At 52.9% G+C, this 12716-nt stretch overlaps 1 protein-coding gene across 1 annotated transcript; it reads left to right on the top strand.

The window, feature by feature from the left end:
• The first annotated feature begins 1226 nt into the window (after window positions 1-1226).
• Window positions 1227-5249, top strand: LAG3 (lymphocyte activating 3). The gene is made up of 8 exons (XM_009899607.2): window positions 1227-1290; window positions 1460-1628; window positions 1792-2018; window positions 2355-2612; window positions 2795-3088; window positions 3408-3698; window positions 3967-4079; window positions 5142-5249. Exons 1-8 carry the CDS (start codon window positions 1236-1238, stop codon window positions 5247-5249), a joined length of 1515 nt encoding a protein of 504 aa, XP_009897909.2. The 5' UTR covers window positions 1227-1235.
• The last annotated feature ends 7467 nt before the right edge of the window (window positions 5250-12716 follow it).

Below are 12716 nucleotides of genomic sequence, written 5' to 3'. Positions count from 1 at the left end.
ACTACATCAGTGGACAAGGGAAGACCAACAGATGTCATCCAGATGGACTTCTGTAAAGCCTTTGACACAGTCTCTCAGAGTGTCCTCCTCTCTAAGCTGGAGAGATATGGATTGGATGGGTGGACTGTGCAGTGGATAAGGAACTGGTTGGATGATCACATCCAGAGGGTAGTGGTCAATGGCTCAATGTCCAGACAGAGACAGGTGACAAGTGGTGTCCCTCAGGGGTCTGTACTGGGACCAGTGTTGTTAAAGGTCTTCAGCAGTGATACAGACAGAGGGATTGAGGCACCCTCAGCAAGTCTGCAGATGATACCAAGTTGAGTGGTGTGGTTGATAAGACTGAAGGATGGGATGGGTGCCATGCAGAGGGAGCTGGACAGGCTGGAGAGGTGAGCTGAGGAGAACCTCATGAAGTTCAATAAGGCAAAGGGCACAATCCTACACCTAGGCTGGGGCAGGAGGTGTCGCTTCTGAGTATAGGGGGGTTGGAGAAAATGGCCTTTGAGGGTCCCTTCCAACCCAATGCCAATCCATGAACTGGAGCTATGGCAAATCTGGGCTGTCTGCTGTCAGACCCAGGACAACCCACCCCAGCTGGTTAAGAGATAAATCCAGCTGCCCCCAGCCCCTCTCATCTCCGAGGACTGAGCTCTGCAGACACAGGGGCATCCGTCTCTGACTAAACTTACCCCCACTTCACACGAGAGTTCTCAAAAGCCCTGAAACAACTAGAAAGAAGTCATGAGAGGCGGAAAGATCAAACCAAACAAGGTAAGAGATGAAAGACACAGCTGGAGGCAGGGCGCTTTCTGGGAAGTGGCTTCTACACTTTTTCCACCATCTCTGTAGAAGTGAAACTTGCCAGAAAAACAACAGCCACCCAAAGAATTTCCACTGGAGATGCTCAGAGCAGTGCCTCTGCCCTGTCCCTCCTCTCTTGCGCTGTCTGCAGCCTGGCCTTCATGTGCCTCACAGCCAGATGGTTTCTTGGCTGTGACGCTAGGAGGAAATCAGCTGCCCACCCGCAATATAAGGGTGTCTAGGGAAAGACTCTGAGCAGAGGAGAGGCAGCATGAGAGCAAGCACGGCCAGCTGACCCTCCTTGGTTCAACCAAGTACTCTCATACCTTCTTTGCCCATGCTTCATTTCTGCTGATCTCTAAAAGCTTTGGACCTAACTGAGCACGGACCTGAGTGGGCAGACACAGCTGTCAGCTCTCCTGGATGCCACTATGAGACTGAGCTCCCTGGTGCTGTTCCTCACCTCCGCTCTGCTGACTTTCAGTGGTAAGAAGGACTTGAGATATCAGGGTGGCAGGGGAGCTCAAGGAGCTGAGTCTGGGCTTTGCTTGGTCTGGAAGGGAGAATTTGTGCCCTTCCAACCACATTAGAGATGGTCAGATCCTGCTCTCTGCTCCACGAGTCACCTTTTGCTCAACCTTCCATCTCCTTACAGCTGACCACATCCTGCCAGGAGAAGCAGTAGCAGAGGTGGAAAGCAGGGAGCAGAAAGTGTGGGCCAGAGCAGGGGATTCAGCCACGCTGCCTTGCTACCTGAGCCCCGGGAAGAGGCAGAATTTGCTGTCTGATAAGATGTCCATGCTGTGGCTCCGGCACGGGGGAAGGTATGCCAGGGCCGAGCCAGGCTCTTGTCCTTGTGGGGGAACCGGGGAGGGTGGGAGACGCTCAGAGCCCCCTTTTTCCTTCCCCACATTCCATCCTCCCTGTCCCCACCCCTTGATCTCGTCTTTGCCTTCGGCGTGAGCCGCTCCCTTGTCCCGTTGGCAGCGGCCAGCAGGAGCCCCAGGTGGTGCTGGAGGTGGGGCCGTCGGGGCTGCGGAAGATGTCGCTGCCCATGCGGCCGCGGGTGACCGTCCAGGACTCTGCCTTACGCAGCGGCGATTTCTCGCTGCGGATCAGCCCGGTGCGGAGCAGCGATGCTGGGCTGTATGAGGCACGGGTGGCACACAACACGGAGCTGCTGAGCTGCCGGCTGCAGCTGGGGGTAGTTACAGGTGGGTGAAGACAGAAACCCTGAAGGCGATGGATTTTTGGCTCCGGGGAGTTGCAAGGGTGGGGTGGGGTGGGGATGGGATGCTGTGTTTTGCCAGGGCGGGTTAGAGGCAACAGCCTTCTGAAAGCACACGCCCTGAAGGGTTGGGCTAGATGGTCCTCGAGGTTCCTTCCAAGCTGGTATTCGATGAATCTATGGATCTTCCTGCTGTCTGCTCTCATCTCTTGAGAGGGAGCTGCCTGAAGGACAAGGCTAGGACAGGAGGGTCATAAAGGGATGGCTTGGTAGCTCCCCGTGATCTCAGCCTCACCTACTCACAAACTTTCTGTGTCTGCAGTAACCCTCAGCCAGCCCAGCCCTGTGGTAGAAAATGAGCCACTTCTGCTGAGCTGCAACTCCAGCCATCGGGCCAGGCTGGTGGAGACCTGCTGGTTCCACAAGGGGCACCTGCTCCCCACCTCCAGGCCCTTCTGCTTCTGGCGTGGGGCACACTTCATGCTCCGGCCAGCCATGAGCGACGCTGGCTCCTGGCGCTGCCAGCTCAGGTACTCCGATGACGAGATCGTTTCTGCCACCTACAACCTGCAGATCCTAGGCAAGTTCAGCCCCTGCCTTGCCACTCTGGCACCCCCAAGTTGCTCCCTTTGATGTGACTGACCAACTGCAGTGCCTCCAGCTTCCCAGATCCCACCCTGGCCTCTCTTCCCAGGCCAGTCACCTCTCTGTGGAGCCCTTTCCATCCACCCCCCCACAGTGTCCTCCTTCTCTCTGGCACAGGTTTTAGTGGCCCAAGCAACCCCATAGTCTATGCTGCAGCTGGCTCTGCAGCTGACCTACCATGCACCCTGAGCCACCTTCCCAGCACCTCTGGGAGCAACATGGTGACAGCCCACTGGAGCCACCTTGCTCAAGGACACTTGCAAGAATGGAGCATCTCCCAGAACAGAAGCAGCAGAAGCTTCCCCCTTCATCTCCCCACAGTGGGGCCAGGCGACGCGGGGCAGTACCGCTGCGCTGTCAGTGTGGGCAGGAGGACAATCAGCAGGGACGTGACCTTGGCAGTAGTTACAGGTGGGAGCAGAAACAAAGATGTGCATCTCTGCTCTGGGGCTCCCCACTGCTTGCAGCCAAACCTCCCCACACATCAGTGCAGTGACCATGGGTTGCTCCTGCTGAGGAGGTCTCTTCTCAGGGCGCTGGGCAGCACTGGATTCTGCTGAAAGCAGAGGGTTCCCCGGGTTGCTTGGTTATTTTGCTTAAGGTTGAGGAAGACAAAATAGATGAGGGGAAGTAATAAAGGAGGGGTGTAATCAAAGAAGGAAAGAAGGGGAAGAGATGTGGGCCTGCCTGTAGTCTTTCCTGAGGGTATGTTTGCTTTGCTTTGCTGCAGTCACCCCGAGCATCCAAGGAGCAGTTTCTGAGGGGTCTCGACTGCTGCTGCTCTGCAGCCTCACACACCCCCGGGGACACGAACGTTTCCAGTGGGAGCACCTGGAGTCAGCCCCCACTGACAGGCAGCTGACTGTGGCCACCTCCCGTAACCAGGAAGGCCACAGACTCCAGATGGGTCCTACCTTGGAAATACCTCAGGTGTCACAAAAGGATATGGGTACATGGGAGTGCAGTGTGTATGGGCCTGAAGGCAGGCTGGGAGCAGTGGAGTATGGACTGCAGATCACAGGTACTGTCCCCCACAGATGTCTAAGTGACCCCATCTCACCCTATTCAATTCCTTGGTGCCCTTTCCTCTCAGCCTCACCCTATCCTTTTCCCCTTAGACCACTTGGATCTCATCTTGTTGCCATCCTGTCTTAGCTCTCACCAGTTCCTCCTGTTGCTCCTTCCAGTTTTCTGCATTTCCCCCCAGTTTTCTGCCTTTATGCACTCCCAGCCCTGCCTCAGTACAAAATCAATCTTCTCTCGTTCCTAACTGTGGTTCCTCCTCGCAGGTGCCCAGGTCTCCAGTCCTCCCATCTTCAGTGGGCAGGTTACTTTTGGGCTCACACTTGCCCTCTTCTTCCTGCTTATGGTCTGTGTTCTGGCTCTGGCCCTACAAAAAAGGGTAAGTGTCCATCAAGCCATTTCTATTAGCTTCCCTGCACATCAGCCCCTTCTGACCCTCTCCTGGGTACCCTGGAGCCATCAGTGAAATGCCTTAGCAACACAGCAGCCAGAGGAAAAATGGGGCTCAGACAGACTGCTAAGGATGTCATGGACATTTCATGATGCTGGATCCTGGGCACTGGCAGCTCTGACTAAATGTGCCATTCATTTTGGGGCAGGTCAGACACTTCAGAGGAGGAATAAAACCTCCCAGAAGACAACCACAGCCTAACCTTGCAAAGCTGCTTCTTTGCTCCCCCTGAGATCAAGCCACACTGTAGCAGAGGAGGGTTCATTTCCAGGCTTTTGTAGACATCCTCTCTCATTCCTTTTCTGGATGATTTGGTGTTACAGAGTCTCCTCTTCCATACAAACACCCACCGCTGATGTTAATGCAACCTGTTGTTGCTGACTCAGCCCTTTCACCACGACTGTCTGCTGGAAGCAACTTAATGCCCTTCATTTGCTCAGCTTGTTCCAGTACCTCATCTTCTGAAAACTCTGCTTTGCCTTTGTGATCCCAAACACCAGTTTCTGACTTATCCCTCACCAGCAAGCAACTTGAAAACATAACACAAGGGACCTCCACACCTCATTTCACGTCCATCTCTTTTGCAGACTGCAGAGAACACCTAGTCACAGAATCACACAACAGTTTGGGTTGGAAGGGACCTCCAAAGGTCATCCAGTCCAAACCCTCTGCAGGCAGTAGGGACATTCTCCACTAGATCAGCTTGCTCAGAACCTTGTACAGTCTTACCTTGAATATCTCCAGGGATGGGGCTTCAACCACCTCCCTGAGTAACCTGTTGTAGTGTTCCAGCAGCCTCATGGTGCAGAACTTGCTCCTAACATCCAATCTAAATCTGCTCTTCTCTCATTTCAAGCCATTGCCCCTTGTCCTATCACTGCAGGCCTTTGCAAACAGTCTCTTTGCAGCCCTCCATGGCAGGCAGAAGCCCAGACTTAGGCCATTTGTTCCTCCTCCTACTCCTGATGTTGTGTATTTCTTCCCTTTTAGGCTCAGCCTCCTGTCTTTCCAGCACTGGAAGGGATGATTGCAGTCACTGTGCCAAGGAAGGAGCTGGAGAAAAAGCAGGGAGAGAAGATCCAGCAAACTGAGTGCTGATGGGAGCAGGGACACTAAGCCCAGTCTGCATAGGAGGATGAAACTCTGTGTGCCTTGCTGCAGAGGGGGGGCCATGCAGACTCTTCAGGAGGGGCTAGGGCTGGCATGAACACACCAGGGAGGCTATGGGAGCTCTGTAGCTGCAGAGGAGCTGGAAGATGCAGACTAGGGCAAGGAAAGACTCACCACTGCAGTAAGGTGACAGGCTGCATGGATGCTTTGGAGCTGCTGGGAGTATTTGAGCCAGTAGCTATTATCTGCTTCACGGCCATTTCCTTCTTCTACTTTTTTTCCCTCCTTCACAGCCTCTCTCACAGACTAGTGGGACACTGGGATGTGGGAGATGGCTGCAACTCAGGTCCCTTGCAGCCCCACGGCGTTTCCTCCCTACCACCCGCTCTCTTCCCCTTTTCCCCACACTGCCCTGCTCTTGCACCGATTTCAGTGGCAGAGGGGACTTCACAGAGGACTGCACATGTTGCACATTTAGAGCATTTTATTTTATTAGAACCTAAAATAAACTGTCTGACAAAACCCCACCAAACGCTGGCCCCTGCATGTGCTTGCAGAGATCGCGACTGCTGATGGTGCTGGGTGCACCTCTGCATGGGTGAGGCAGCTTCCAGGGACTCTGCTGCCTTCTCCTTCTATCTTCTGTTTTCACTGAAGTTACACCTGTTCATTTCAGATATTTTCACAGTGGGGATGGGGAAATTAAGGCCCCTAGAAAAGAAACAATCATAGGTTCAGTCTCTCTTTGCTATGCTTCAGAAGTAGTTTTCTGTCTTGTTCTTTTTCTCTCTTGCCAGGCTGTTCCTGTTCATTAATTCATTTATTCCTTTAATCCTCACATTCTCCTGACAGATCTTTAACTGGTGTTAGGGCTCTCTCACTTGGTAAGGCAAAAGTGGGTCCACCAGGTCCCATCGCTCTCTCAAGACCCTATACGTGTTTAGGTTTCCTGTAGTCACAGAATGCTCTTTACCTTCTCCCCAAGAGCCATGGGGGGCTGCAACACTGCTCTCCAGCAGCCACTGCATGCCACCCCAGAAGGAAGCCTCACTGGTACAGAGAGTCACACATGTCATTGCTCCCACATGGGTTCCCAGGCTGGAGCTGCTCAAGGAGGCAAGGGTACAAAAATGAATTTTTCCTTGTGTTCAGGAAGGAAGATTCTCTTGGCTTGAGAGAGAATCACTACCAGGCCAGATCTGCATTATTTCAGCAGGCACATGAAGAGGCCTTCTTGCTGTGGGACTCTCACCTTCTCCTGCCAAGAGGTTCAGGTCCACAAGTCATGAATGTACTCTGGAATCCTCAGACTGCAGGTAATAGGCCAGCACAGAATTCCCAACTAGCCTGTTCTGGAGAGCCTAAAGAAATGCAGCAGAGGTGCAAGGTAGACTTCTCTGCTTCAACTGTCCCACAGCATTTCAGGGGGACTCTGAAGTAGAACCAACATAAGGCAGGGTAATCCGGGCTGGTACCGGGCATCTTCCAAGGCAAAGGGCAAAGCTGCAGGATTTTTCAGGTTGGAGTCACCTGTATAGCTATGCCTTCTCTCTCTGCCAGATGATTTGGAGATAGAAAAAAGGTGGGTTAGCCCCAGTGGAGCTAAGGGACAATCCAGTGTTCAGCAGGACCACATTATATGCACCTAGGTCAGGTCAAGCCAACCCTAGATACCAATCTAGGCTGGGGGATGATCAGATTGAGAGCAGCCCTGCAGAGAAGGACTCAGGAGCGCTGGTGGATGAGAAACTGGACATGAGCCAGCAATGGGCACTTGCAGCACAGAAGGCCAATGGCAGCATCAAAAGCAGCATGGCCAGAGTTGGAGACAGGTGATCCTGCCTCTCTGCTCTGGGGAGACCTCACCTGCAGTGCTGTGTCCAGCTCTGGAACCCCCAGCACAGGAAATACATGGACCTGATGGAGCAGGTCCAGAGGAGGCCATGAAGATGATCAGGGGGCTGGAGAACCTCTGCTATGAGGACAGGCTGGGGTTGTTCAGCCTGGAGAAGAGAAGGCTCTGGGAAGCCCTTAGAGAGGCAGTTCAAGCACCTCCACAATCATTATAACACCTGCAGCAGGTCCTGAAAATACTTTTCTTTGTACCATAGAAGTTAACAGTGGCTGAGGTGTATAATTTGTGTAGGTTTAGGGTGACACCATCTACAAAGGCCTCAGACAAGGTTGTGTATAAATAGCAACACAAACACAAATACATCTACAAGCACAAATTGACATAAACACAAATTCCAACACCTCTGATGTCCTCAGGATGCAATCTGAAGCCTCATGGGTGTTGCAGTCTTGCCTTTGTAACCAGCAGAGCTCTTCACCCAGATGCCCTTTACTGACAAGATGAAGGCACCGAGAAAAGTGTCAACTATGGCCATTGAGTGGCTTGCTTTGACAGACCTCAAGAGCCCACCAATGCATAAAGAGCTGCCTATGGGGGTCTCTGCCTCCCCAATGCTGCAATCAATGTTGGGATGCAGCGATGAACAAAGCCAGAAAATCTGGGGTCTCATTTTGAGGTTTTGAGCTCGTCTCAAACCAAGCTCCTGATGAGAATGCTACTGCATTTTATGCTACCTACTGAGATCCAAGGCCTTTGAGACTTGCTGTGTAGCTTTTGGTCTCCATCATACCCAAGAGTTTCCACCTTGCTGGACTGCCAGGTCAATGCAGCTCGCTCCTACAGCTGTCAGAATTGGATGTCACTCCTGCTGAAGGACTCTATGATTGCATGATTCTATGAGGTAGCTCAAGGGTGGGGGTCAAGAGGATGGGGCCGAGCTCATGTCAGAGGTGGACAGGGGGCAATGGACACAAACTGGGATGCAGGAGGTTTAACTCGTACATAAGGTGCCAGAGCACCGGCCCAGGCTGCCCAAAGAGGCTGCGGATCTCCTCTGGAACCTTTCACACCCGCCCGGACATCGCGATCCTGGGCAATCTGCTTTGGGTCCCCCTGCTTTAGCAGCGGGGCTGGACCGGATGACTTCCGGAGCTCGCTTCCAAGCGCCATAGCTCTGTGACCCTGCGAACCGAAGGGGCCCCGGCCCGGCGGCGCGCTGGGCGCCGCTGCTGCCGGGCGGCTCGGCGCCGGGACCTGGATTCGTGTCGCCATCTAGCGTCCCTCCGCCCACCGGGGAGCCACCAGCGGCGCGCCGCGGTCCCCAGCGTCACTCCAGCTCCTTCTCACAACCCTTGGATTCCAGCTACGGAAATGAACGCAGAACATTCCTCTACTTGCTGCTCAGGAACAAAACCTGACTGCTGTTTGCTCAGTTGCATCCCATTTTAACGCTCCCAGCTTCAAGCTGCTTCCAGGGAGATATTCCAGGTTCTCTGTACTGCTGAAACTCCTCCAGTGGTGCATCATAACAAATATTGTCACCAACTTCTCCTCTTCCCATTTGCCAAGGTCATAAATAGTAAGTCAGTAATGTCCATCCCATACAGGTCCCTAACAACTCCAGCCACTTCTCTTGTGCCTGTTGCACTTATGGCACATTTTTAACATCAGCTTGGGTCTGGTTAGGTTTGCTTTAGGCCCTATAACTTTTGATGACACACCTTTGCAGTGATTCTTGGACTATGCCCCTTTCCAGTACCCTCAACCAGTCTCTGACATCCCAGCACATCTGCCTGCTCTTTCTCCATGAGACTTTGCACCATCTGCCAAAATACAGAGGATCCCTTGCCCATGAAGAACACCTCTGGAGATTCCCTGATTTTCCATTCTGATCAGCAAATTGACCTTCATGATATTTGCTCTCTTCACAATTTAAGCTTCTGCAGAGAGACTGCAAGTGCCTGCAGGGAGATATCATTCCCAGCACCACCTCAGCCTCCACTCAGCATAGCCTGGGAGCTTCCTCTCTCCACAGAGGTCTAAAAGAATCTGTTACACACCAAGCCCAGTTTTCAAAACTGTTGCTGGTGATGGGATTAGAGTAAAGACAGACAGAGCAGGGGGGGTGGGGAGTGACTGCAGGGAAGAAAACAGGGAAAGATAGCAGCCACAAACTTGGCTGAGGGGCTCTTCTCACTCTGCTGCAAAGTCATTGTGTGATGCTGGATCAGAATCACACAGCATCACAGCATGCCAGGGGTTGGAAGGGATCTCCAAAGGTCATCCAGTCCAAGCCCCCTGCCACAGCAGTATCACCTAGGGCAGGTCACACAGGAACACATCCAGGTGGGTTTGGAATGTCCCAGAGAAGGAGACTCCACAATCTCTCTGGGCAGCCTGCTCCAGGGCTCTGGCACCCTCACAGGGAAAAACTTTCTCTTTCTGTTCCTGTGGAGCCTCCTCTGCTCCAGCTTGCACCCATGGCCCTTGTCCTGTCACAGGACATCCCTGAGCAGAGCCTGGCTCCATCCTCCCCACACTGCCCTGCACATCTTGATCAACATGAAGGAGGTCACCCCTCAGGCTGCTCTGCTCCAAGCTCAAGAGCCCCAGCTCCCTCAGCCTTTCCTCAGCAGGGAGATGTTCTACTGCCTTCAGCATCTTTGTGGCTCTGTGCTGGACTCTCTCAAGCACTTCCCCGAGGTCCTTCTTGAACTGAGGAGCCCAGAACTGGACACAATATTCCAGCTGTGGCCTCACCAGGGCAAAGAAGAGGGCCAGGAGAACCTCTCTCACCCTATTCACTACACCCCTTCTAATCCACTCCCAAATTCCCTTGGACATTTTGGCCACCAGGGCACACTGCTGGCTCATGGGCATCCTTCTGTCAACCAGGACCTCCAGGTCCCTTTCCCCAGAGCTGCTCTCCAACAGGTCAGTTCCCAATGTACACTGGTCCAAGGGGCTGTTCCTTCCCAGATGCCAGGCTCTACACTCGGCCTTGTGGTTGCCGTATGGCCGCTGTCCCAGCAAGGTGAGAACCAGACTCACACAGAATGATACACCCAGGTAAATATTTGAGCAACATTCCATTCAAAGGAGAGACTGGATGGCTAATATTATTCATGCCTTCTGGATTTTGATGTTTAATTAATGCTTGCAATGTGCTTTGAGATGCTTGGATGGAAGTGATACAAATGCATCGCTGCATGCTGTGACCCTCAGTCCCAGCGGTACCTGGTCACCATGCAGCTGTAGCAGCTCTGAGAGACCAAGATACCTCCTGAATCCCTTCCCTGGAGTGGGAATGGGTCAATGTGGGGGCCAAGCCTCTAGCTTAGTCCCCTCAGACACACAGCTCTGCTTCTCCTCGCAAGTCTGCAGCAGTTTTGAGTGCATTCCGAAGCTCTTTGGGGGATGCCATTTCTGGGAGATGTGTGCAGTGACATGGATGAACCATTTACACCAAGCCAGCCTGTCTGCACTGCAGCATGCTCAGGACAGGAAATACAAGCCAGGATCTGTAAGAACCCCAAGCCCTGGGACTTCAAGGTCTTACAATCCCAACCTGACTTTTCTCAGCTCTGATTTTCCCAGCACAGCCCCTCTCTGGCAGCTGGGGATCAGAAGGGACATTTCTATTTGCAGGCCTGTGAGAGCATTTTGAAGATGCTGCCATGTGTCAGGCTCTGGTGGGAGAGCTGAGTCTCAGGACAGGGCTTTCACAGGCTCTGAACACTTACATCCTGTCCCATCCCATACCCTGGATCCCACCCTGGGAAGTTTCTGTCTCACAGAGGTGGCTCTTGCCCTGTGATGGGACAGTTTCGTCTTTCTCCAAAGATACAACCAGGGGACCAACTGTTGCACTTGAGGCCGGATCAGTGCTCTTCCTTTCCCATCTGCTGGCAGCTTTAGGTTGAATATTAGAATAAACTTCTTGATCAAAATGGTTCTCAAAGACTGGAACAGGCTGCCCAGGGAGGTGGTTGAAGCCCCATCCCTGGAGATGTTTTAAAGAGGCAGAGATATGGTGCTGAAGGACATGGCTTAACACCAGGCTTGGTAGAGCTAGAGAATGGTTGGACTTGATGATCTTAAGGGTCTTGTCCAACTGAAATGATTCTGTGAATCTATGATGCTATGACAAACCTCAGTACTGGGTCTGTCCCCACTACTCCAAAGCCTGGTTACATCTTGCACCCCATCCTGCACAGAGAGGGGCAAGTCACTGCTAAGAGGAGAAGAGTGGGTGGCAGAGAGATGAAATCTCAGCCGTGTCTGGGGCTCAGTGGGTTTCCGCCGTCTTGACTGAGGCTGGGATTCAGAGAGAGAGAGAGAGACCAAATGTGGGTGCAAAACCACAAGAGCCCCCTCCTCCACCCTTCAGAGAAGGGAAACAGCTGAGGCTCAGCCGTGGTACAGCTTACCTGAGAGTAACCTTGCCCTGCGTTTGCATGGCAGAGCTTTGGTGGCACAGGGGCTACAAGGGATGACTTTTGTGATCAATGAGCAGAAGCTGGCCCCACATCATCCAGAGCCATGTCTAGTCCCAAACCAGACCCACCACAGGCCAGAGCTGAACCAGGCAGTGATGCTGGTGGTGCTTCTGTGATAACTGGATAAAGAGAGGGTGAAATGCACTGCACAGCAGCTGTGAGAGAAGCAGCTTTGCAGACAGCAAGATCAGTGAAGAAGGAGAAGAAGAGGTGCTCCACCCAAGCACTGGAACAGAGATACTCCTGTACCCCTGCAGGAGACCATGGTGATGCAGGTTGTGCTTCTGCAGTCCATTCCTGAAGGACAGTACCTCGTGCAGAGACTCTGTGCTGGAGCAGTTTGAATCATCAAATAAAAGAACAGCTCAGGTTGAACAAGACCTCATGACTCATCTGATCCAGGCTGTCCTGGGAAAGGGGCTCTAAATGAGTTTATTCATCACCCTGTCCAATTAATCACACCTCACCACTCTGGTGATGAGGACTCCACCATGTTCCTGGGATGGCTGTTCCAGTGACTGATTGTCCTCACTGTAAAAGATGGCTTGTGTGGAGGTGAACACAAAGAACTGCAGCCCATGGGAGGGATTCTCACCGGAGGGAGGGATCCCATGGTGGAGCAGGAGAACAGCACGAGCAGGAAGAAGCAGCAAAGCTGAAGTGCTGTGAACTGACCACAGGCCCCAGTCCCTGTACCCCTGCAATGCTTTGGGGAAGGAAGAAGGGACAGAAGAGTCAGGTGTGAAGCTTGGCCTGGGAAGAAAAGAGGTCTGGGGGAAGTTTGTTTCAGCTTTGTTTTCATTTCTCACTATCCTACTCTGGTTTTAATTAGCCATTTAACACATCTAAGTGTTGGGTTCTACACACTGGCCACAAGAACCCCATGCAGTGCTACAAGTTGGGGTCAGAGTGGCTGGAGAGCAGCCAGGCAGAAAGGGACCTAGGGGTAGTGGTTGACAGTAGGATGAATGTGAGCCACCAGTGTGCCCAAGTGGCCAAGAAGGCCAATGGCATCCTGGCCTGGATTGGGAACAGTGTGGCCAGCAGGAGCAGGGAAATCATTCTGCCCTGTGCTCAGCACTGGTTAGGCCACACCTTGAG

This window comes from Dryobates pubescens, chromosome 15 (assembly GCF_014839835.1).
Source record: "Dryobates pubescens isolate bDryPub1 chromosome 15, bDryPub1.pri, whole genome shotgun sequence".
NCBI lineage: Eukaryota > Metazoa > Chordata > Aves > Piciformes > Picidae > Dryobates > Dryobates pubescens.
The sequence above is the reverse complement of the archived record's forward strand: the minus strand, read 5'-3'. Positions and strand labels throughout refer to the sequence as shown.